Raw genomic sequence first — 23,063 nt, forward strand, 5'->3', positions numbered from 1 at the left:
CTGCAGTCACCATCTGCAGTGATTTTGGAGCAATCCATTAGTGATGGAAGATGGAATGTCATGATAATTATGTATCTATACTTTTCTGTTAAATTAACTCAGTATTCCTGGGGTAAAATCTGGTCGATTATAGTAGCTTATTTTAGTGTGAGATTTTCTTAATGTTTTGTTAAGACTTCTGTGTCTGTATTTATGGAGGCAGACTATAATATTTTCCTTATAATGTTATTGTCAGGCATGGGTATCATATGAATTGGGGAGTGTCTCTTTCTTTGTTTTCTAAAATTTGGTATGAAACCAAAAATTTGGTATCATTCTTCCCATAATTGGGAGACTTCACCAGCAAAATTAAATGGGCCTAGAATTTTCTTTGTGGCGAGGTCTTTGATACTAAATTTTATTTTTTTCCTTTTTTGAATAGGAACTTTGGTATTCAGATTTGATACTGCATCAGTTTAGTAATTTTTGTCTATTTAGAAATTTGACTTTTTCTGAGATGCTGTATTTATAAAGTTGTTTGTGATATTCCCTTATGCTTTTGGTAGCAATAAAATTATTATGATATTCTATCTTCCATCTCTAATGTATAGTTTGTGTTTTCTGTCTTTTTTGTTAAATGTTGATAGGCATTGCCCAGTTTTGTTAAAACTTTTCTAAGAATCAATGTTGACTGTTAGTTTTCTCTATTGTTTGTTTCCAGTTTCACTGATTTTTATTCTTTATTATTTCTTTCTTTTATTTTCTTTGGGTTTAATTTGCTTATCTTTAAGTTAGAAAATGTGTACCTTCATTTTAAGCTTTTTATTCTTTCTATCAAAACTTTTAAAAACTATGAATTTTCCTCTAATGCTTGATTAACAGCACCCATTTTTGATGACATTTATTTTCATTATCAGACTTCCCTGGTGGCTCAGATGATAAAAGCATCTGCCTATAATGCAGGAGACCCAGGTTCAGTCCCTGAGTTGGGAAGATGCCCTGGAGAAGGAAATGGCAGCCCACTCCAGTACTGTTGACAGAGTAGCCTGCTACTCCATCCATGGGGTTGCAAAGAGTCAGACACAACTGAGCAACTTCACTTTCATTTCATTATCATTCCTTTAAATATGTTTTCTAATTTTCCTTGTGATCTCTTTTTTGGTCAAATGGTTATTTTATGGTGAATGATTTTAAACTTTTAGTCTTAGACTTTTAAAGAACTGAAAGAGTAGAATAAACTAGAATAAACATTTGTAGTTTTCTTAGGCTTATATACCATTTCTAAGGATCCTCATTTCTTCCTTTAGATTCATATTCCTTCTAATGTTATTTCCCTTCAATATTAAGAACTTATTTTTATTTTCCTTGTAATATAGATTTGCCAGTGACAGGTTTGCTCAATCTTTACTTATCTAGAAAAATTCACTTCATCTTCATTTTTGAAGGATGACTTAGCTGAATATGTACTTGGCTGACAGTTCTCTTCTGCTACCTCCAGCTCTTTATAGGTTTCCATTGTTCCTGAACTCTATGATTTCTGTTAGAAAATCAGCAGAAATTTATCTTGTACTCATTATATAACATTTTGAGTTTTTTTCTGACGGCTTTCAGGACTTTTTTTTTTCAAAACTTCATCTTTTTTCTTTGAATTACAATAATTTGACTACAAGGTACCTAGGTGTAGTTTTTCTTTATATTTATCTTGCTTGGGTTTCGTTGAGGTTTCAGGATCTGTAAACTGATATTTTCCATGAAAATGGAAAGTTGATTTTTTTTTCTGTTTCATTTTTCTTTCTTTTGTTTGTACTCTAGTGCACTGAAATTTCTAATATGTCTCACTGATCTTTCATGTTCATGTTTCTGCAGTCTTTTTACCCTTTGTTTTCTTCAGTTTCTGTCTTCAGAGACTTTGAGTTCACTGCTTTTTTCTACCATATCTGATCTGCTGTTAAGTCTATCCAGTAATTTTTTTTTTTAAATTTCAGTACTATTCAACTCTGGAATTTCCTTTTTTTTTTTATTTTCTGTGTCTAATAACAAGATACCCATCTGTTCCACCACTGTGTATGTATTTTTCCTCCTAAATGCTTGAAGATATTTATGAAACCTACTTTAAAGTTCTTGTTTGCCAATTGCAAAATCTGGGTCATCGCTGGGTTGGTTACTATAGACTGTTTTCGTTGTTTGTATTCATAATATAAGTCATTATTTTCTGTTACTTAATTTTTTGATTGAATACTGAATATTATGGACGATAAGTTGTGGATAATTTAGATTCTATTATGTTTCTCTGAACATGTGTTCTATCATACTTACTTTATGGCCAGACTCAAATTTCCAACTCTTTCTCCGTTGCCATGGACATTGACTAAAACTTCTGCTTTTTTTTTTTTTTTTTTTTTTTACTTTCTAGCTACTACAATTTTACAGGGCCTTCTGAGGTCCTTAGCATGCCATGCATAGTTGAGCCAAGGGTTTGAGGTGGATTTTATATGCAGATTTTGGGGTTCTTGCCCTCTGCAGCTCTTCTCCAAATTTATTGGCTGATCATCTATTCCTAAACTCTATTCTCTGACTCCTCAGGCAAGTCTGGTAGGATTGCAGCCTCCTACTACTTGAGCTACACAGTTGGGGAAGTTTTCTCAGGAGAAAAGCTACTAACTTGCAAATCTCCTTGAGTAAAGCTTCATCTCTTAGGGTAGACTCTGGTGTTTTAGTACTTCTGCCATCTTCCCAGATGGTTTCTCTCTATTGCTTTTGACATTAAATATATGGGAAAAAAATAAAAAATTTTATACAACAAAAATTTGTTTACAACAAAGAAACTTTATACAAAAAAACTTCTTATAGTATCATCACCCTTAGACTAGAGTATTATCCTATAAAGAGATGTTTAATATAGGAGCACAAATATAATTACTTCATTTCATATATAATTATTTTATTTCAGATATAGTAATTTTGAGGAAAACTGAAGTGCATGAAATCTATGTACTTTTTAATCTAAAATATTTGGAAGTAGCTACTTGGTTTTTGGGCTTCCCAGGTGGCATTAGTGGCAAAGAACCCGCCTGGCAAGACAGGAGATAAAAGAGATAAGAGTTCTATCCCTGGGTCGGGAAGATTCCCTGGAGGAGGAAATGGCAACCCACTCCAATATTCTTGCCTGGAGAATCCCATGGACAGAGGAGCCTGGTGAGCTACAGTTCATAGAGTCACAAAGAGTCAGACATGACTGAATCAACAAGACACACACACATGGACTTGGTTTTATGAATTGCTTTTGTTTGAACAACTATTAATATTTGTTTCAAACTAAGGGTTTTTGACCTATAATCTTTATGCTTTCTTAGAAAGTATATACTTAGAGGAAGAGATGTCAAATACTTAAGTATTTCTGAAATTTGATTCTAGAGCAGTAGTAGTTTTGAAAATTGCTAAAAATCGATTTAGAAGTTTCAGTTAAAGAACTGAAATAGCTCTTAATGTGAAAGTAAAGTATATTATAACCTCCTTTGACTTAACCCTTATGGTGTTTCAGTAGAAAACTAATAATGCATATTTCAGAGTTATGAAGTAGTCTTAATACTGCTATTGCCCTCCACAGATCTTGAGAACTAAACTTACATAGTTTCTTTAAATAGGATCCACGGTTAACAAGTATACCATCATCATCTGTTAAAGAAAATCTTAAAGATTCCTTTTCACTAGGATCTGAGGAGAAAGCCTCCATTACAGGTGATTATATTAAAGTACCCTACCTTATTTTATTTGTGAATTTCTGTATTGCTTAGAATGCCATAGAAGTATGCCAAAGGAGTAATACTTCACATAGTTGCAGAAACAATATATGTTTGTGTTTGCCTGAGTTTTAATCTCGATGATGCAGTTTACTAACCTTGTGATTATAGATGCAGAACTTAATTTCTCAGCGCCTCACTCCACCAAGTTATAATAATCAAACTCATTAGGCTATTGTGAAAATTAAGTGACACTATGCATTTTAGCCACTAACTCAGTTCTTGACACAAGTAGAGTATTCGCTCAGGGTGAGCTATTGTTATGTATTTGTTGCTCCAACACTCAGCATAATGGTTAGGTGGACTTTTAAATTGAAACTAAGGTGGACTTAAATCCGGGTACAACCACATGAGAAGGTAGCTGACCTTTCTGGCCCTATGTATGGATCTTTAAAATGGGCATAAGAGTAGAGTGGTTGTGAGAATTAAATTAATTAATACATGTGAAGCACATATAACAGGACCGTAGTTAACACACAGTAAGTGTGATGTATGAATAAGTTAACATTCTTTCTTTCCTTAGTCCTATGACATATAAAGGCATTGCTGTTTCTAAGCTTGGGGTGTATAACTAACATTTATTAAGTGCTTACTATGTAGTATAATTTTTATCATTTTACAGATGAAAAAAACTGAAGTGCAAAGATATTGGGAAACATACCTAAGGTCAGTGATGGAGCCATAATTTGAATCTTTGGCTCCAAAGTCCTTGTTCTTTTCAGTTCTTTTCACTGAGTACATTGATTAGCAGAATACATTATTGATACTTTGAATCATGAGTACTGTCCAAATATGAACATATAATTGGAATTATAAGGTGATATTATATCTAGCTTACCTCAAAATGAGTTCCCCAAAAATGGCTGTAATGAAAGCCTCAGCATTAAGACTTTGACAGTAAAGATATAGGTTTGACCAGGTACTGGTAGAACTGAAAGTTGGTGATCAGCACAGAAAGCACTGATTTTCTGTTGTACATTCTAAAGTGTGATAGAATCAAAATAGTAGAAGCAATTCTGCAAAAGCAAAACTGAATCCTCCATGCCAGAGCCTAAGCCTGTTCCTAGAGCACTGAGATGGTGAGTATTAGGCCTTCCTTTCCTGCCTTTTGTTATCAGAGGCAACACTGCATCTTAGTGGGAGTAAAACTCTGGCAGATGACTTTATTCTCTGTGTGGTAGACTCTTCTAGAATTGCATTGATTCTTGGTTTTCTCTGTATCTGTACAATTTCACAACTACATTGCTAGTAACTGTGGTAGCTTAGAGATCTACGCCTTTTGTTCCAGCTAAGAAACACAGGCTTTTAAATAGAATAGATATTGTTATCTCATTTCCTTGATTTATACAAGCATTTGTGACGTGTCTATATTTCAGGATGGTTATTCCATTCTGTTTACTTTATGATATTTTTCTAAGGTGTGCCAAATGCTTTAGTAGGTTTAGTAGCCATTTTCTCTCTGTTATAGATCACTTTGGAAAAATGTTTATTCAAGTTGAATATGGTTGTTTTCTCCATTTCTATTTTGCAAGATACATCAAAGACAGTTTTCATTTAGCAGAAAGCAAATGAATCAGTTATCCACCTCATTAATTCAGAAGGGAGATTTAATTCTGTTACTTTATCACAAAGTAGATCAGAATGAAGAACGCACTGAAAACCATAATTCCTTGAAATCAACTGAAAATGAAAAGAACTCCTTTTTGATAGACTTTGTTACTACTGCACTTGAGAAACCCAAGGAAAGTCAAGTGACTGTTGGTGAGGTTGAAGAAGAAAAGGAGAAAGCTGAACTGATTATGAATGATGACTTAACAGCTGAAGATCCACCACTACTGCAACTTCAGAGTATCTTATGTACTGAGTCTTCAAAGGTATTTATATAAAATTATGCCTTCTATACTATACCTTAAAACTCCACATAGGACTCTTAAATGTTTTATCTGCCATGTTAGGCACTTCTGAATTGTCTGTGTGAGACTCATCTTCTGACAGTGATATCATACTGCCATGTGGTCCTTACTCTGGAATTTTCACTTCAGAGACGTGTTGGAGTGAATACAGCAAAGCCCAACATTTCTTGAAAATTCTCAGAGGCATATGATCATAATATTCTTTTAAATGTTTCAGAAATACATACCCAGAAGTGGGTAGATTTCTATAGGTCTTCACATTATAAAAATATAGCTGTATGGAATAATTTCTGAAGGTTTGGAATTAGTGAAAGGTATTCCTTTGGATATCATCTTTAAATACTTTAAAAAATTTTAAAATAAAAATCTTTTAAGAAATATTTATCAGCATCCATACCTATTTAAATGGAAGGACAGGGTCATTATCAAGAATATTATTATCATTACCTTGAGAACCAGATTTGTGATATGTAGGATTACTTGTCCCTATGCAATACTGCAGGCGGCCTTGGTGACTTAGAGGTAAAGAATCTGCCTGCCAATGCAGGGAACACGGGTTCGTCCCTGGGTTGGGAAGATCCCCTGGAGAAGGGAATGGCAACCCACTTCAGTATTTTTGCCTGTGAAATCCCATGAACAAAGGAGCCTACAGTCCATGGGGTCGCAAAGAATTGAACAACAAACAGCAATATACTATATTACACTAGAGTACTATACTGTTAAAATTTATGGTGGAGCATTTTTAGTGTCTATTTTCCTGAGTTTTCTTTTTCCAGTTTTTCCTGCAATTAACTGGTAGATATCTAAATTTACTATTGGGGAAAATAACAGTTATCTGAAAACTTGTGGTCAAACAGGACTTTTATAATACAGGCTATTAGATTTTTATTACATTTTAAGGAGAAGGTTCATTAAGCCATATAGCAGGTATATTTCCATAGGAAAAACACTAATGCCAAGTTAGGGGTGTGTTTACATCTGTGCTCTCATGTTAGTGCTAGCACCCATCTGTCTGTGGAAAGTAGAAAAGTCATTCCTTAAAAGGAAGAATGGTATTCTGGAATTTAAAGATGGGGTTTTAGAAATGTATATTTGAATCAGTTCTGATGAGATGGATGAAACTGGAGCCAATTATACAGAGTGAAGTAAGCCAGAAAGAAAAACACCAATACAGTATACTAACACATATATATGGAATTTAGGAAGATGGCAATGATGACCCTGTATGCAAGACAGGGAAAGAGACACAGATGTGTATAATGGACTTTTGGACTCAGAGGGAGGGGGAGAGGGTGGGATGATTTGGGAGAATGACATTCTAACATGTATACTATCATGTGAATTGAATCGCCAGTCTATGTCTGACGCAGGATGCAACATGCTTGGGGCTGGTGCATGGGGATGACCCAGAAAGATGTTCTGGGGAGGGAGGTGGGAGGGGGGTTCATGTTTGGGAATGCATGTAAGAATTAAAGATTTTAAAATTTAAAAAATAAAAAACTAAAAATTAAAAAAAAAAAATAAAATGCAAAATAACAAGTATTGGAGAGACTAAAAAAAAAAAAAAAAAGAAAGTTCATTAAATTAAAAAAAAAAGATTAAGAGAAAGAAATAGAGGAAGGGATGAAGAGCAACAGAAATAGGTATTAATGATAAAAATATGTACGTATATCTAAATAAACTTTAAATATACAAAAACAATAAAAAAAAAAAAAGAAATGTATAACAGAGGTAATTCTAAATTAGAACAGGTGATTTATATATAGCAAGTAAGATTATAACATGTTTCTTTTGATTGAATCTTTGGCTTTATCCTTATTTGTTACCAAGTGACTTTAAGTCTGAATAAGTAATTCCCCCTAAGGTCTCTTCGCTGGACTCTCATCATGGAATAAAATGCAGGCTTCTCGCCACTGCCTGGAGATCTCTCATGGTTCTTTCGCTCACTGTGTCTCAGCGTCTTTCACTGGCTTCTGCTTCTCACAGCTATCAAGGTCTCCACAGAGTGTCACATGGCCCTTTTCTATCCATCATCTGTCTGAGCTCTGATGTCATGTCCTCAGGGGCCCTTCCCTGATCACCTGCATTAAAGTAGCTCCTCACCTCCACTCTGTCACTGCCATTACACCCTACTTTATCACTTTCATGAGTCACATTATTTATGTGTTTACTATCAGTGAGTTTCCCTGAAATGTGATATCCTTATTTGTTCCTGATGACCGCTATGCTTAACACGTAGTAGATGCTCAAAAAACATTGACTTTCTAGCAGTTGGCCTCTAACTATAATTGTGATATATACAGTGAGTAATTGTTTGCTTTTCTATTTAATAGAAAGCAATTCAAGATAGAAATATGAAGAATAAAAAGTCAACAAATAATAGAGCATCCAGTGCCTCTAGCAGGTAATAAAGTTTTCATTTTCCTTCAGTTATAGGTTTATATTTCAACAAAGCAGGTTTTAGTTTAATTTTTGAAAGTAAATTTCATTTGGTATTCTTAATTTTTTTCTTATGAGAAGAATGAATTGGATACTTCATGATCAATCCCCCTAGTTGAATATATTCTTTTTAAAAGGGATTGATTAAGGATCCTCTAAGTTCTGCATTGCTCATGAGATGGAGTTTTTTCTCCTGTTTTTCCTGAGACAGTAGATATAAAGTAGTAATAAAGCTGAGGTCTAGCATTCACCTTCTCTGTTAAGTGCCTTTGTCCAACGCATATAAAATTATACTTTAAACTTTGAGGTTCTGTGCACTAAGTTGGTTTATTAAAGTGATAAGAACTGATCATCATTCACACTGATGCCTAACTCATAGGTGCTAATCAAAACCTTCAGCATCTTTTAAATTATCATTACTCAAATAGAACAGGGGTCAGCAAACTTCTTCAGTGAATTTGCCAATTAGTACATATGGCAGGTGCTATAGGCCATATGGTCTCTGTTGTAATTACTCACATCTGCTATTATAGCAGGGAAGCCATTGTTGGCATTATGAAAATAAATGAAATAGCTGTGGTGTAATAACTTTATATACCAGAAGAGGTGGTGAGCCAGATTTTCCCACCAACCCCAAGTTAGTGGTTGTTAGTCTAACTTTATATTTAAGATGGTTTATGTAGCAAAATGGGGCTTCTCTGGTGGATCAGCAGTAAAGAATCTGCCTGCCAGTGCAGGAGAAGGGGTTTGTTCCCTGGAGAAGGAAATGGCAACCGCTCCAGTATTCTTGCCTGGGAAATCCCATGAACAGAGAAGCCTGGCAGGCCACAGTCCATGGGGTTGCAGAGTTGAACATGACTTAGCGACTAAATAACAGTGCAGCAGCAGCAATGTAGCAAAATAATACAAGAAACTATTAAAACCTACTTATTGATATTGTTTTTTTCCCATGTAACTAGAATCCATGTTTTTTAAAAGTGTTTTAATCATAAATAACTTAAAAAGAAAAATTACTTTGAAGCTATATGTAAATTAAAGTAATAAAATTTAAATTATATTGAAGGGGTCTTTGTGTACTAATAAAATACCTCATCATTTTCAAAGTAATTATAATTTATTAAAATATAATGTAGTTTTTAGATATAGTAGTTTCAAAAGCTAATGAATCTTTCTTCTACCATTGTAATTGTTTCTCTTGATTCATTTGGATCTTTTCAGATTAATGACCTCTGAGTTCTTAAAGAAGCCTAGTTCTCTAAGGAGGATTCCATCGACAGCTCCAGCTTCTCACTATTTAGGGACTTTGAGAGTCTTGGACCAAAAGCCCTCACAGAAACAGAACACAGAACCTGACAGAGCAGATAATCTAAGGGCAACTGTTTATCAGGTAAAAAGGAAATTTTTGTAAAATTAGAGTTAATCACATAAGATTTTTTTATCAGGGAGTAAAATGGACCTGTCAGAAATAATGATTTATTAACTCATTTCCTTTATAATACCTGAGCAATCCAAATCTCCTGCCAAGTTTGATTTGTGTGTGTTAATCGTTCAGTTGTGTTCAGCTCTTTGTGACCCCCATGAACTATAGCCCGCCAAGCTTCTCTGTCCATGAAATTCTCCAGACAAGAATACTAGGGTGAGTTGCCATTCCCTTCTCCAGGGGATCTTCCCAACCCAGGAATTGAACCTAGATCTCCCTTACTGCAGGCAGATTCTTTACCATCTGAGCCACCAGGGCTACTTTAAACTTTGCTGAACTGATCATAATTGTAAAGAAAGAGAATTTGCCATAGGAATTGATAAAAATATAACAAAAGCAAAATATAGTTATGGTATATCTATGTTTTTATACTTTTTCAACTTAAAGTTTCTATTGTTATGAACAAAAGTGTTTTAATATTTTTTTCTTTCCTGAGACTTTTTGTATTTGAGTTAAACTTACCTAGAAAAAAGCTGGTCTAATTTTTCAAAGTTCCAAACAGATTTTTTTTTTGGTCTTATTTTATATAAAATACAAATAGAAAATGTATTTTAATATGTATTTTTAATGCATAGAAATATGAAAATAGAAAATTGTCTCTGTGAATTTCAGAGAAAATGTTAATATATTCAGTCATCATAGTCAGTCTTTGAAATCTGTTCCCAGGACTGAGAAAGATAACATAGATATGATTTTCTTAATTCTTACTCATTGTTATATATTAGAATATTATCAGAAAAAGAGGAATGATATTAGCACATATAAAGTTTGTAAGGTTTATGTTTTTTTTTAAGTTTTAATTATATATTTCAGAAATAAATAAGAATTCTAATTCATTTGTAAAACTTTGCATAACATATAGCCTTTTTCTTCTTCTCACAGGAGTGGTTAGAAAAGAAAAATATTTATTTACATGAAATGCACAGAATTAAAAGAATTGAAAGTGAAAACTTAAGGATTCAAAATGAACAGGTATTCTGAAATATAGAAATGAAAAATATTCTGGATTTTTAAGTGAGTAAAATAGTCTCGAATGCTTAATATTTTCAAATCACCTGTTTTTTAAATGGTGAAATAAATTGTATATAAAAGAAATGATTTCTGATTTTATTTCTCTAGTCCTTTATACATTTTTAGTTGATATAACTGGTTTACATGAAAACATAGATACACAAATTTTCTTATATGTCTGCAATAATTTTGGCACTATTGATTATGAATATTTTTTTCTTGTGACCATGTACCTATTTCATTCTTAAAAATTGCCTTCAGTATTACAACTTAGCCAAGAATATAAAGGGTCTTCAGACATTAACCTTCAGTTGTCCTCTTTTCTTGATTCATGGACCTAACATTCCAGGTTCCTATGCAATATTGCTCTTTACAGCATCAGACCTTGCTTCTACCACCAGACACATCTACAACTGGGTATTGTTTTTGCTATGGCTCCATCCCTTCATTCTTTCTGGAGTTATTTCTCCACTGATCTCCAGTAGCATATTGGGCACCTACCGACCTGGGGAGTTCCTCTTTTGGTATCCTATCATTTTGCCTTTACATACTGTTCATGGGGTTCTCAAGGCAAGAATAGTGAAGTGGCTTGCCATTCCCTTCTCCAGTGGACCACATTCTGTCAGATCTCTCCACCATGACCCACCCGTCTTGAGTGGCCCCACAAGGCATGGCTTAGTTTCATTGAGTTAGACAAGGCTGTGGTTCTAGTGTGATTAGATTGACTAGTTTTCTATGATTATGGTCTCAGTGTGTCTGCCCTCTGATGCCTTCTCGCAACACCTACCATCTTGCTTGGGTTTCTCTTTACATTGGACGTGGGGTATCTCTTCACAGCTGCTCCAGCAAAGCGCAGCCGCTGCTCCTTACCTTGGTCGAGGGGTATCTCTTCACAGCCGCCCCTCCTGACCTTGAACGTGGAGTAGCTCCTCTTGGCGCTCCTGTGCTTGCGCAGCCGCCACTCCTTGGACATGGGGTAGCTCCTCCCAGCCGCCGCCCCTGACCTTGGACTTGGGGTAGCTCCTCTTAGCAGATGCTGCGCCATCACAGCCTGGCACTCTCGGCCACCACCCCCACATTGAGCGAGGGGTAGCTCCTCTTGGCCATGTTTCTGCACGGTCTGTCATAGCCAGCGCGCTTCTGCCGTGGGTTCGTTACAGCCAAAGCGCTGAACATTTCATGCAAAGATGGGCTCGATAAAGGGCAGAAATGGTATGGACCTAACAGAAGCAGAAGAAATTAAGAAGAGGTGGCAAGGATACACAGAAGAACTGTACCAAAAAGATCTTCACGACCCAGATAATCACAATGGTGTGATCACTCACCCAGAGCCAGACATCCTGGAACATGAAGTCAAGTGGGCCTTAGAAAACATCACTATGAACAAAGCTAGTGGAAGTGATGGAATTCCAGTTGAGCTGTTTCAAATCCTGGAAGATGATGCTGTGAAAGTGCTGCACTCAATATGCCAGCAAATTTGGAAAACTCAGCAGTGGCCACAGGACAGGAAAAGGTCCGTTTTCATTCCAGTCCCAAAGAAAGGCAATGCCAAATAAGACTTAAACTACCACACAATTGTACTCATCTCACAGGCTGGTAAAGTAATGCTCAAAATTTTCCAAGCCAGTCTTCAGCAATACATGAACTGTGAACTTCCGGATGTTCAAGCTGGTTTTAGAAAAGGCAGAGGAACCAGAGATCAAATTGCCAACATCCGCTGGATCATGGAAAAAGCAAGAGACTTCCAGAAAAACATCTATTTCTGCTTTATTGACTATGCCAAAGCCTTTGACTATGTGGATCACAATAAACTGTAGAAAATTCTGAAAGAGATGGGAATACCAGACCACCTGACCTTGAGAAACCTATATGCATGTCAGGAAGCAACAGTTAGAACTGGGCATGGAACAACAGACTGGTTCCAAATAGGAAAAGGAGTACGTCAAGGCTGTATATTGTCACCCTGCTTATTTAACTTCATGAGAAATGCTGGGCTGGAAGAAGCACAAGCTGGAATCAAGATTGCCAGGAGAAAGATCAATAACCTCAGATATGCAGATGACACCACCCTTATGGCAGAAAGTGAAGAGGAACTAAAAAGCCTTTTGATGAAAGTGAAAGAGGAGAGTGAAAAAGTTGGCTTAAAGCTCAGCATACAGAAAACAAAGATCATGGCATCTGGTCCCATCACTTCATGGGCAATAGATGGTGAAACAGTGGAAACAGTGTCAGACTTTATTTTTTTTTGGCTCCAAAATCACTGCAGATAGTGATCGCGGCCATGAAATTAAAAGACGCTTACTCCTTGGAAGAAAAGTTATGACCAACCTAGATAGCATATTGAAAAGCGAAACATTACTTTGCCAACAATTGTCCGTCTAGTCAAGGCCGTGGTTTTTCCAGTGGTCATGTATGGATGAGAGTAGGACTATAAAGAAAGCTGAGTGTTGAAGAATTGATGCTTTTGAACTGTGGTGTTGGAGAAGACTCTTGAGAGTCCCTTGGACTGCAAAGGATCCAACCAGTCCATCCTAAAGGAGATCAGTCCTGGGTGTTCATTGGAAGGAATGATGCTGAAGCTGAAACTCCAATACTTTGGCCACCTCATGTGAAGAGTTGACTCATTGGAAAAAACCCTGATGCTGGGAGGGATTGGGTGCAGGAGGAGAAGGGGATGACAGAGGATGAGATGGCTGGATGGCATCACCGACTTGATGGACATGAGTCTGAGAGAACTCCGGGAGTTGGTGATGGACAGGGAGGCCTGGTGTGCTGCAATTCATGGGGTGTCAAAGAGTCGGACGTGACTGAGCAACTGAACTGAACTGAACTGTCCTCTTTTCTATCTTGGATTTTTTTTGTCTATAAGACCAACCTCTACCTGAGTGATTGCCCCTGTCCTTCCCATTGAATAGAGCTGGGCTCTCATTTCAATCTCACTTGTACTTCACTTTCTGCCTCTAACTCCTGCCCCATAGCCTACAACATGCTCATTTGTTTCTCATCTACTAAAGTAAAACCACTGAAAAAAAGAAAAAAAAAAAACAGAATAAAACCCTTCATTGTGTTTTTTAATACTACCATGAATAGAAATAACGCTGAGTGGAGCAGCCCTGCAGGTGGGATGCTTGGACTCTGGGCCATGTTTGAGCTTGATCTGCCATAGTCAGTGCCAGACACCTCATTTGGTCTTCACAGCTCAGTGAGGGTGGCCATACTTCTCCTTCTAAATTATGTTATCTCTGTAATAAGAGTTTATAGCATTTAATCCTAAGGAATATTATAAGGCAAACAGAATATTATGGGATTAGACTGAAGTAAGTAAAGTAATAACATTTTCCAGTCTGGCCCATGTTTTCAACATTTGGGACATGTTTATGCAGTAAGAATTGTATGCTCTGATGTTGGTCAAAACTCAGGGTTAAAACTAAGACCTGTGGCTTACTGTGCGACTTGCCCAATTTATCTTACTTTGACTGTAATTTTAAACTGAAATAAGGTAATTGGCACTGCAGAGTGCTCATAATGAAATACTGCATTAAAAGAAAAATATCAGGGAAGTTACAGGCCAGAGAGGTAATTAAAAAAATTTTTTTAATTACTAATTTTACCCTGATATTTTTCTTTTAATGCAATATTTCATTATGAGCACTTTACAGCACCAATTAACCAATTTCTGTTTACTCTGAAAACATTTGTTCAGTACACTTCCCAAAAATGGTTCCTTCCCATACATGGTAGTACATCAATATCTGAGAAGTGCTTAGAAAAGGATATTTTAAAATATAGTGAATAATTCAGATAACATTTTTTTATAAGTTAATTTTTCTAAATCATTTAAGATAGATTGCCTTGAAACCCAACTTGATGAACATTAAGGAAAAGACACATACTTATATGTATATCTATATCTATCTATATTTGTAATATTCATATACATATGAATATTATTTTTCCAAAATAGAAGAGAGCTGCTAAGAGAGAAGAAGCCTTAGCATCATTTGAGGCCTGGAAAGCCATGAAAGAAAAGGAAGCAAAGAAGATAGCTGCAAAAAAAAGGCTTGAGGAAAAAAACAAAAAGAAAACTGAAGAAGAAAATGCTATGAGAAAAGGAGAAGCATTGCAAGTATGCAATAGCTTTAATATCTTTCTTAATTTTAAATATTTGAAAATTAGTGATTATCTGTACTTTAACTACTTTATTATATTCACATTCAATAAGAAGGTAATTCTTAACTTCTTCAGGCTTTTGAAAACTGGAAAGCAAAAAAGATGGAATACCTTAAGGAGAAAAATAAAAAAGAGAAAGAATGTGAAAGAGCAAAGAAACAGAAAGAGGAGGAAACTGTTGCTGAGAAAAGAAAAGATAACTTAACTGCTGTTGAAAAATGGTAATCTAAAATATTTAGCAAGTGTTTCGATAGATCTGAAATTAGTAACACTTTAGGTTTTTCTAAAATTCATTTACTTGAATGTTATTAATGTACTCAATCTTACTGCAGACACATTAGGGAATCTTTATTATATATTCTCCTTTAACTTGCCAATCTTTTATACTACCCTACATAGGAATGAAAAAAAGGAAGTTTTTTTCAAGGAAAAGGAAAAAGTAAAAATACATGAGAAAAGAAAAGAAGAACTGAAAAGAGCTGAGAAAAAAGAAAAAGATAAACAAGCTCTCGAGGAATATGAAAAATGGCTGGTAGGTGTTCTTTGTTAAATGCAGTTGTGTATCTTATATGTACTTTTTGTGGCTTTTCTGTCCCTAATTCCGGTTCTGTTTGTCTCATGCCTACTGACTCTTTCTGCCTGGAAGTTGCCATGTTGAATTCATCCTCTCCTTCTACATATATCATAATTTCTTCCATCTACTCATTTATATTAATGATTGTGTGTGTGCTCAGTGATGTCTGACTCTTTGTGACTCAGTGGACTGTAGCCCACCAGGCTCTTCTGTCCATGGGGTTTTCCAGGCAAGCATCCTGGAGTGGGTTGCCATTCCCTTCTGCATGGGATCTTTCTGGCCCAGGGATAAAACCCTCGTCTCCCACATCACAAGCAGATTACCGTCTGAGCCATCTGGGAATCATTAATGATTCTACTATTCCTTAAACCACTCAGGCTTAAAACTTTAGTGATAATATTGTTGCCCATTTATCCTTCGCCATAATTCTCATATCTAAAATCATAAAAAGCTGACAAGTGTATTACTGAAGATATACCAGGTTAGTTTATGTAGAACTTGGTCCCAACACACAGTAAAATAGTATTTAATGAGAAAGTTATTTCATTTTTTATTTCCTTTTGATCTTCCTGATGACCTCAAGGAGACAGTCTTACTTAAGTGGTTTTTTAATGAAAGAAAGCAAGTGTGAAGACTGGGAGAAATGATAATAAATGACTTCATATTTTTTTTGTTTCTTTCAATATTCTTATGTTTATACTTGCTTTTCATTGAGGGCAAGCAAAATATCATTTTCTATCTTAAAGCATCAATATAAATATGTATTTTATTAATTGATTTTTGAATAAGTAAATACATTTCAGATGAATAAGTATTTTGTATGCTAAGTTGCTTTTGGCATGTCTGACTCTTTGCAACCCCATCATCTGTAACCTACCAGGCTCCTCTGTCCGTGGGATTCTCCAGGCAAGGTCAGGCAGGTTCTTTACCGCTAGTGCCACCCTGGGAAGCCTGATTGAATACTTCACATTAGTCAAACAGTGCAAAATTTCTCCACAGGGATTAGGACCCAATAGGGTTTCTGATTAAAAAATTCATGTATTTTTATATGAATTTTTGAATTCATGTCTATCAGCAAGTTAAAAGTATGTCATTCAGACATTTTTTTTTTTGCATATTTTTGAATCTTTTGCATTTTTGTATTCTCTGGTTAGGATTGAGCTTGAGCATTTTTCATTTGTATAAAGATTAATTGTATTTATTTTTTCTGTAAAGAGTCCATTTTACATGAACATAAACTGAACATTTTTTCATTGGTCTTTCTCTTATTGATTTCTAGAAGCTTTTATATGTACTAGGGAAATTAGGCTATCATTTCTGATATGAGTTACAGAATTTTTTCCCCATTGTATTATATTGTCAACTTTGCTCATATTATTTAATGAAGAATTTAATTTTATTTTCAGGTGTCAAATCTATTAGTCTTTTATATGGCTTCTCAATTTTAGGAATAGTTGAAAGGACCTTCTCCAAAATCTGAAGTCAAAGCTCCCATTTTTCTTCTAATAAGATTATGATTTTAACATCTTAACATTTTAACATTTGCTCTACTTAGAACTTGTCCTGGTGTATGATGGAAAATATGATTCCATCTTTATTTTTTCCAAATGCATCCTTCATGAAACAACACATCTTTTACCCACTGATTTGAGATACATTAGATCATTCTGATATTTTTGGGTCTGTTTCTTGACTTTCTGTTTTATTCGTCAGTCTCATTAGAAATATTCCAGTGCTATGCTCTTCCCCTTATCAGGACTTTATATATTTTCATATGTTTGTGTTAATCTCCCTTTATAACTTCATTCAAAGTATTTCTGAATATTCTAGGTTTCTTCACATAAAATTTAGAATCAGTAACTAGAGAAGCACACAGGACCCAAAGCAGGCTATTTAAAGGTAGGATAAAAGATGAAATACCTAGGAATAAACAGGAAATACACAAGACCAGTATGAAGAAAACTTTAGAATACTCCAGAAGTACACAAATGAATATTTGAGAAATTAGAACAAAACTACCCTCAGATAGAAATGATATTATAATGATATTATAAAGATGTCAGTTTTTCCCTGAAGTAATTTGCAAATTTAATGTAATCCTAATAAAAATAGCAACAGAATTTATTCTCGTGTATGTGTTGACTAGTACTGCTATAATGCTAAATCTATTCAGAGAAATAGTAATAAAATAAGGCAATCAAAATTGCTTCAGTGGTTTGAATGAGAATAGTAATGTTCTATGATGACTTTCTTAGACTGAACTTTTAATGCTTTATTATTTAAGCTTTGTTCTAAGAAAAATTAAAAATGTTCTTATATTAAGGAGATGCATGCTAATTCTACGAGTATCTCTTAGAGTAGTGCATATGTGCTCAATTCGTTCAGTCATGCTGGATTCTTTGGACTTGTAGCCTACCAGGCTCCTCTGTCTGCGGGATTCTTCAATCAAGAACACTAGAGTGGGTTGCCATGTCCTCCTCCAAGGGATCTTCCCGACCCAGGGATCGAATTTGTGTCTCTTACTTCTACTTCATTATCAGGCTGGTTCTTTACCACTAGCACCACCTGGGAAGCCCTTTAGAGTACTGATTGAATATAAATGTCTCACTTTTCAGTTTTATTTTCACATTGTCTCAAAAATTGGATAGAATTTGCCAAATGACTAAGTCATACATGACTAATGTGAAATACTGTTAGGTGCATTATGTTTTATTATAATGTTTAGTCATTTTCTCATTCTAATCAATCCTGTGAACAAAAACTCATCAAAGACATAAGACAAAATAACTTGTTCTGATGTACAGTATATCCCTAAAATATAGTGCTACCTAAAAAAAAAGTCCATGTACAACATGTTATAGATCTATTTCCCATCTTACCAATTTCTTATTGAAATTTGCTTGCAGAGAGAATGGGAAATTACTCCTATACAGAAGAGCTAATTAATTATTTTCATATAAAGTAACATATCACCAACCTAGATAGCATATTAAAAAGCAGAGACATTATTTTGCCAACAAAGGTCCGTTTAGGCAAGGTTTTTCCATTGGTCATGTATGGTGTGAAAGTTGGACTGTGAAGAAAGCTGAGCACTGAAGAATTGATGCTTTCGAACTGTGGTGTTGGAGAAGACTCTTGAGGGTCCCTTGGACTGCAAGGAGATCCAACCAGTCCATTCTAAAAGAGATCAGTCCTGGGTGTTCACTGGAAGGAATGATGCTGAAGCTGAAACTCCAGTACTTTGGCCACCTCATGTGAAGAGTTGACTCATTGGAAAAGACTGATGCTGGGAGGGATTGGGTGCAGGAGGAGAAGGGGACGACAAAGGATGAGATGGCTGGATGGCATCACCGACTTGATGGACATGAATTTGGGTAAACTCCAGGAGTTGGTGATGGACAGGGAGGCCTGGTGTGCTGCAGTTCATGGGGTCGCAAAGAGTCAGACACGACTGAGCAATTGGACTGAACAGAACGTATCAAAATTTTGATGACAACCTAACTTCAGGCGTGAACATTTGATGGGTCACTGTTTTAGGTGAAAATTGTAGTCAAAGATCAATTAAGATGTCGCATGCTGGTTCCCATATTAATTCATGTGCTTAGTGTGTCCTTAGTTGCTCAGAGTCATGTCTGACTCTGTGACCCCATGGACTGCAGCCAGCCAGGCTCTGTTCATGGAGATTCTCCTGGCAAGAATACTGAAATAGGTTGCCATTCCCTCCTGCAGGGGATCTTCCCAACCCAGGGATCAAACCCAGTTGTCCCACATTGCGGATTCTTTACCAGCTGAGCAACCAGGGTATTACATATTAATGCATCAGTTCAGTTCAGGTCAGTTGCTCAGCCATGTCCGACTCTTTGCAACCCAATGAACTACAGCACACCAGGCCTCCCTGTCCATCACCAACTCCTGGAGTTCACTCAAACTCACATCCATTGAGTCGGTGATACCATCCAGCCATCTCATCCTGTGTCATCCCCTTTTCCTCCTGCCCCCAATCCCTCCCAGCATCAGAGTCTTCCCATGAGTCAACTCTTCGCATGAGATGGCCAAAGTATTGGAGTTCATTACCTTTTAAAAAAATAAAGCAAAAGATTCATACTCCAACAAACAATGACAGAAGAACTTTAACAAGCCTCTTTTAATTATTACCCAAGATAACATCAGTTTATCTTAATTGATATTAAGGTTGATACTTAATTGCCCTGTTCTTGCCCTGACTTTTTAGCATCTGCTGGTAAAGTTGCTTTAAGTTCCTCTTTCTCCCCATGTTAAATGGAATGGATAAAGAGGTTGGTTTAGTCAGTTTCTAAGAGCACAGCATGGTCATTGCTTTTCCCACACCTAGCTAAGTGGGCCTCCCACTCTCTAAAATATTAAGATGATTGACAGTGGTCCAATTACAGCTTTTATTTTCTCAATTAGTGTTCTGAAAGGAGATTCTTTACTAGGAGTAGCAAGGATACAGACCTTCTCATGAGGAAGAGCAAAATGTTAAGACAAAAATAAGTCTCACTTTTCTTCACTTTTTTTATTGTATGCATGCTAATGGACCCTTGTATTAACATATTCTTCTTGTGACATTTTCAATTCCTTTTATGCACTGATAAAAGAAGCATCAGTTCAGTTCAGTTCAGTCACTCAGTCATGTCCGACTCTTTGTGACCCCATGAATCGCAGCACGCCAGGCCTCCCTGTCCATCACCAACTCCCAGAATTCACCCAAACTCATGTCCATCGAGTCGTTGATGCCATCCAGCCATCTCATTCTCTGTCGTCCACTTCTCCTCCTGCCCCCAATCCCTCCCAGCATCAAAGTCTTTTCCAGTGAGTCAACTCGTCACATGAGGTGGCCAAAGTACTGGAGTTTCAGCTTCAGCATCAGTCCTTCCAATGAACACCCAGGACTGATCTCCTTTAGGATGGACTGGTTGGATCTCCTTGCAGTCCAAGGGACTCTCAAGAGTCTTCTCCAACACCACAGTTCAAAAGCATTAATTCTTCGCCACTCAGCTTTCTTCACAGTCCAACTCTCACATCCACATACATGACTACTGGAAAAAACATAGCCTTGACTAGACGGACCTTTGTTGGTAAAGTAATGTCTCTGCACACCAGGCCTCCCTGTCCATCACCATCTCCCAGAGTTCACTCAGACTCACGTCCATCTGAATGCAGAGTTCCAAAGAATAGCAAGAAGAGATAAGAAAGCCTTCTTCAGCGATCAATGCAGGGAAATAGAGGAAAACAACAGAATGGGAAAGACTAAAGATCTCCTCAAGAAAATTAGAGATACCAAGGGAATATTTCATGCAAAGATGGGCTCCATAAAGGACAGAAATGGTCTGGACCTAACAGAAGCAGAAGATATTAAGAGGTGGCAAGAATACACGGAAAAACTGTACAAAAAAGATCTTCACGACCCAGATAATCATGATGATGTGATCACTAATCTAGAGCCAGACATCCTGCAATGTGAGGTCAAGTGGGCCTTAGAAAGCATCATTACAAACAAAGCTAGTGGAGGTGATGGAATTCCAGTTGAGCTTTTTCAAATCCTGAAAGATGATGCTGTGAAAGTGCTGCACTCAATATGCCAGCAAGTTTGGAAAACTCAGCAGTGGCCACAGGACTGGAAAAGGTCAGTTTTCATTTCAATTCCAAAGGAAGGCAATGCCAAAGAATGCTCAAACTACCCCACAATTGCACTCACCTCACATGCTAGTAAAGTAATGCTCAAAATTCTCCAAGCCAGACTTCAGCAATATGTGAACCGTGAATCAAGCTGGTTTTAGAAAAGGCAGAGGAACCAGAGATCAAATTGCCAACATTCTCTGGATCATGGAAAAAGCAAGAGAGTTCCAGAAAAACATCTATTTCTGCTTTATTGACTATGCCAAAGCCTTTGACTGTGTGGATCACAATGAACTGTGGAAAATTCTGAAAGAGATGGGAATACCAGACCACCTGACCTCTCTCTTGAGAAATTTGTATGCAGGTCAGGAAGCAACAGTTAGAACTGGACATGGAACAACAGACTGGTTCCAAATAGGAAAAGGAGTACGTCAAGGCTGTGTATTGTCACCCTGCTTATTTAACTTCTATGCAGAGTACATCATGAGAAATGCTGGACTGGAAGAAACACAAGCTGGAATCAAGATTGCCGGGAGAAATATCAATCACCTCAGATATGCAAATGACACCACCCTTATGGCAGAAAGTGAAGAGGAGCTAAAAAGCCTCTTGATGAAAGTGAAAGAGGAGAGTGAAAAAGTTGACTTAAAGCTCAACATTCAGAAAACGAAGATCACATAGACAACTAATAATTTACCAAACTGCCACTCCTCCCAAGCCATTCAGCAGAGATTTTCAAAGGGTTCCCTGATACCATTGCTCTTTGGAATGCAAAGAAACCGCTTTTTAGTTTTAGCATAGACTTAAAGAAACAGTCAAGGCTGCAGGATGAAAATACCAAATGCTATTAATATTTCAGCTATTCCTATATCACTGTTTGGATTTTATATTAATTCTTAGATATGCAGTCATTGAAGAGAGTATAGCAGGGAAACTAAATGGTTCTAAAATTCACCTAATATAATAAAAATGTGAGGCTATGGAAGATAAATTTTCAGAATAATGTGAAACAGGATTATACCAATCACACAATGAAATATGAACTTACCATTTCACTCACCTATGAATTCACATTCTTCTACCTTCCTGGATTATTCCCATCAAGTCTCAGTATATATAATCTTAAATAAACATAAACTTTTTTTAATTCTTCATTTCTCTCCAGCTACAATTCCATATTTCACTACTCTTTTTTTATAGCTAAACTTCTGGAAAGTTTGTTTATACTTCCTTAGTTCTTCATATTCTCTCCATCCTTAATAAACTCCAATCTTAACCCTTTCCCAGAACTCCATTTTGAGAGTTATGATTTAGCCAGACCATTTAACCTATAGGATGTATTCTTTTCTGCCCCATATCCTAGACCTCTGGGCATTCTGCATACTTGATTTCTCCTTCCACTTATAGCTGTCTCCTCTGTTGCCCTGGTCCCCTGTTTACCTCTGAACTCTCTGTCTTCCTTCTCCAAATCACCTATTGACAGCTGTTTGTTTTTTTTTTTTTTTTTAACTTGTGTTCTAAATATTACAATTGCCTGCCACAGTAGATAGAACATCTTACATATTCACCATGTCATTCTCATTGGGGACCCTCTCCCACCCCTGCCAGGCTGTGTTCACACTGGCACTCTATTCACCCAGAGTCTCACTCAGATGCCTCTCCTCAGTGCACGTCACCAGTGTCTCCTCTTACCCATCACATCTCACTGAAAGTGAATGCCTGAATCCACTTTTCTTTGAAAGTAAGAACTTCCTTTTATTTTTTTATCAATCACAACAGCTTACTTATATGTTTCATAAAATTTCACACAATTTGGAATTATCTGTTGTTTACATACTTGTTTATTAACCATCTATTTTGAAAGTTCCCTAAGGGACAGGGACAGTAATTTATGGGTTTCGATTTTATAATCACTTCATGCATGGCTTCTTGTATACTACTTGACCATGGTAAAGTCTTGGTGCTTAACAGAATGAAAGAGCATGCTGTAGCCAAGAATTAAAAGATGGTTTCTCCTTGAAAGAAAAGCTATGACAAACCTAGAGAGCATATTAAAAAGG

The 23,063-nt window shown here is 36.4% G+C and overlaps 1 protein-coding gene across 14 annotated transcripts in view; it reads left to right on the forward strand.

Annotated features, from left to right (window-relative positions):
* The window catches only part of MAP9 (microtubule associated protein 9), a 59,428-nt gene that overhangs the window by 13,565 nt on the left and 22,800 nt on the right, over positions 1-23,063 (forward strand). For 2 of the 14 annotated variants that reach the window (XM_069556613.1, XM_069556614.1), the window contains 9 exons: positions 3,624-3,717; positions 5,415-5,653; positions 8,026-8,096; positions 9,350-9,518; positions 10,494-10,583; positions 14,587-14,748; positions 14,868-15,013; positions 15,192-15,324; positions 17,778-18,153. In XM_069556613.1, coding sequence (XP_069412714.1) covers positions 3,624-3,717; positions 5,415-5,653; positions 8,026-8,096; positions 9,350-9,518; positions 10,494-10,583; positions 14,587-14,748; positions 14,868-15,013; positions 15,192-15,324; positions 17,778-18,014 — 1,341 coding nt within the window. In that variant the 3' untranslated portion in view covers positions 18,015-18,153. Of the gene's footprint in view, positions 1-3,623; positions 3,718-5,411; positions 5,654-8,025; positions 8,097-9,349; positions 9,519-10,493; positions 10,584-14,586; positions 14,749-14,867; positions 15,014-15,191; positions 17,491-17,777; positions 18,154-20,487; positions 22,158-23,063 lie in introns of those variants that run through there. The other 12 variants (XM_069556610.1, XM_069556612.1, XM_069556615.1 and 9 more) reach the window with 8 other exon arrangements.

Source organism: Ovis canadensis, chromosome 17 (assembly GCF_042477335.2).
Source record: "Ovis canadensis isolate MfBH-ARS-UI-01 breed Bighorn chromosome 17, ARS-UI_OviCan_v2, whole genome shotgun sequence".
Classification (NCBI taxonomy): Eukaryota; Metazoa; Chordata; class Mammalia; order Artiodactyla; family Bovidae; genus Ovis; species Ovis canadensis.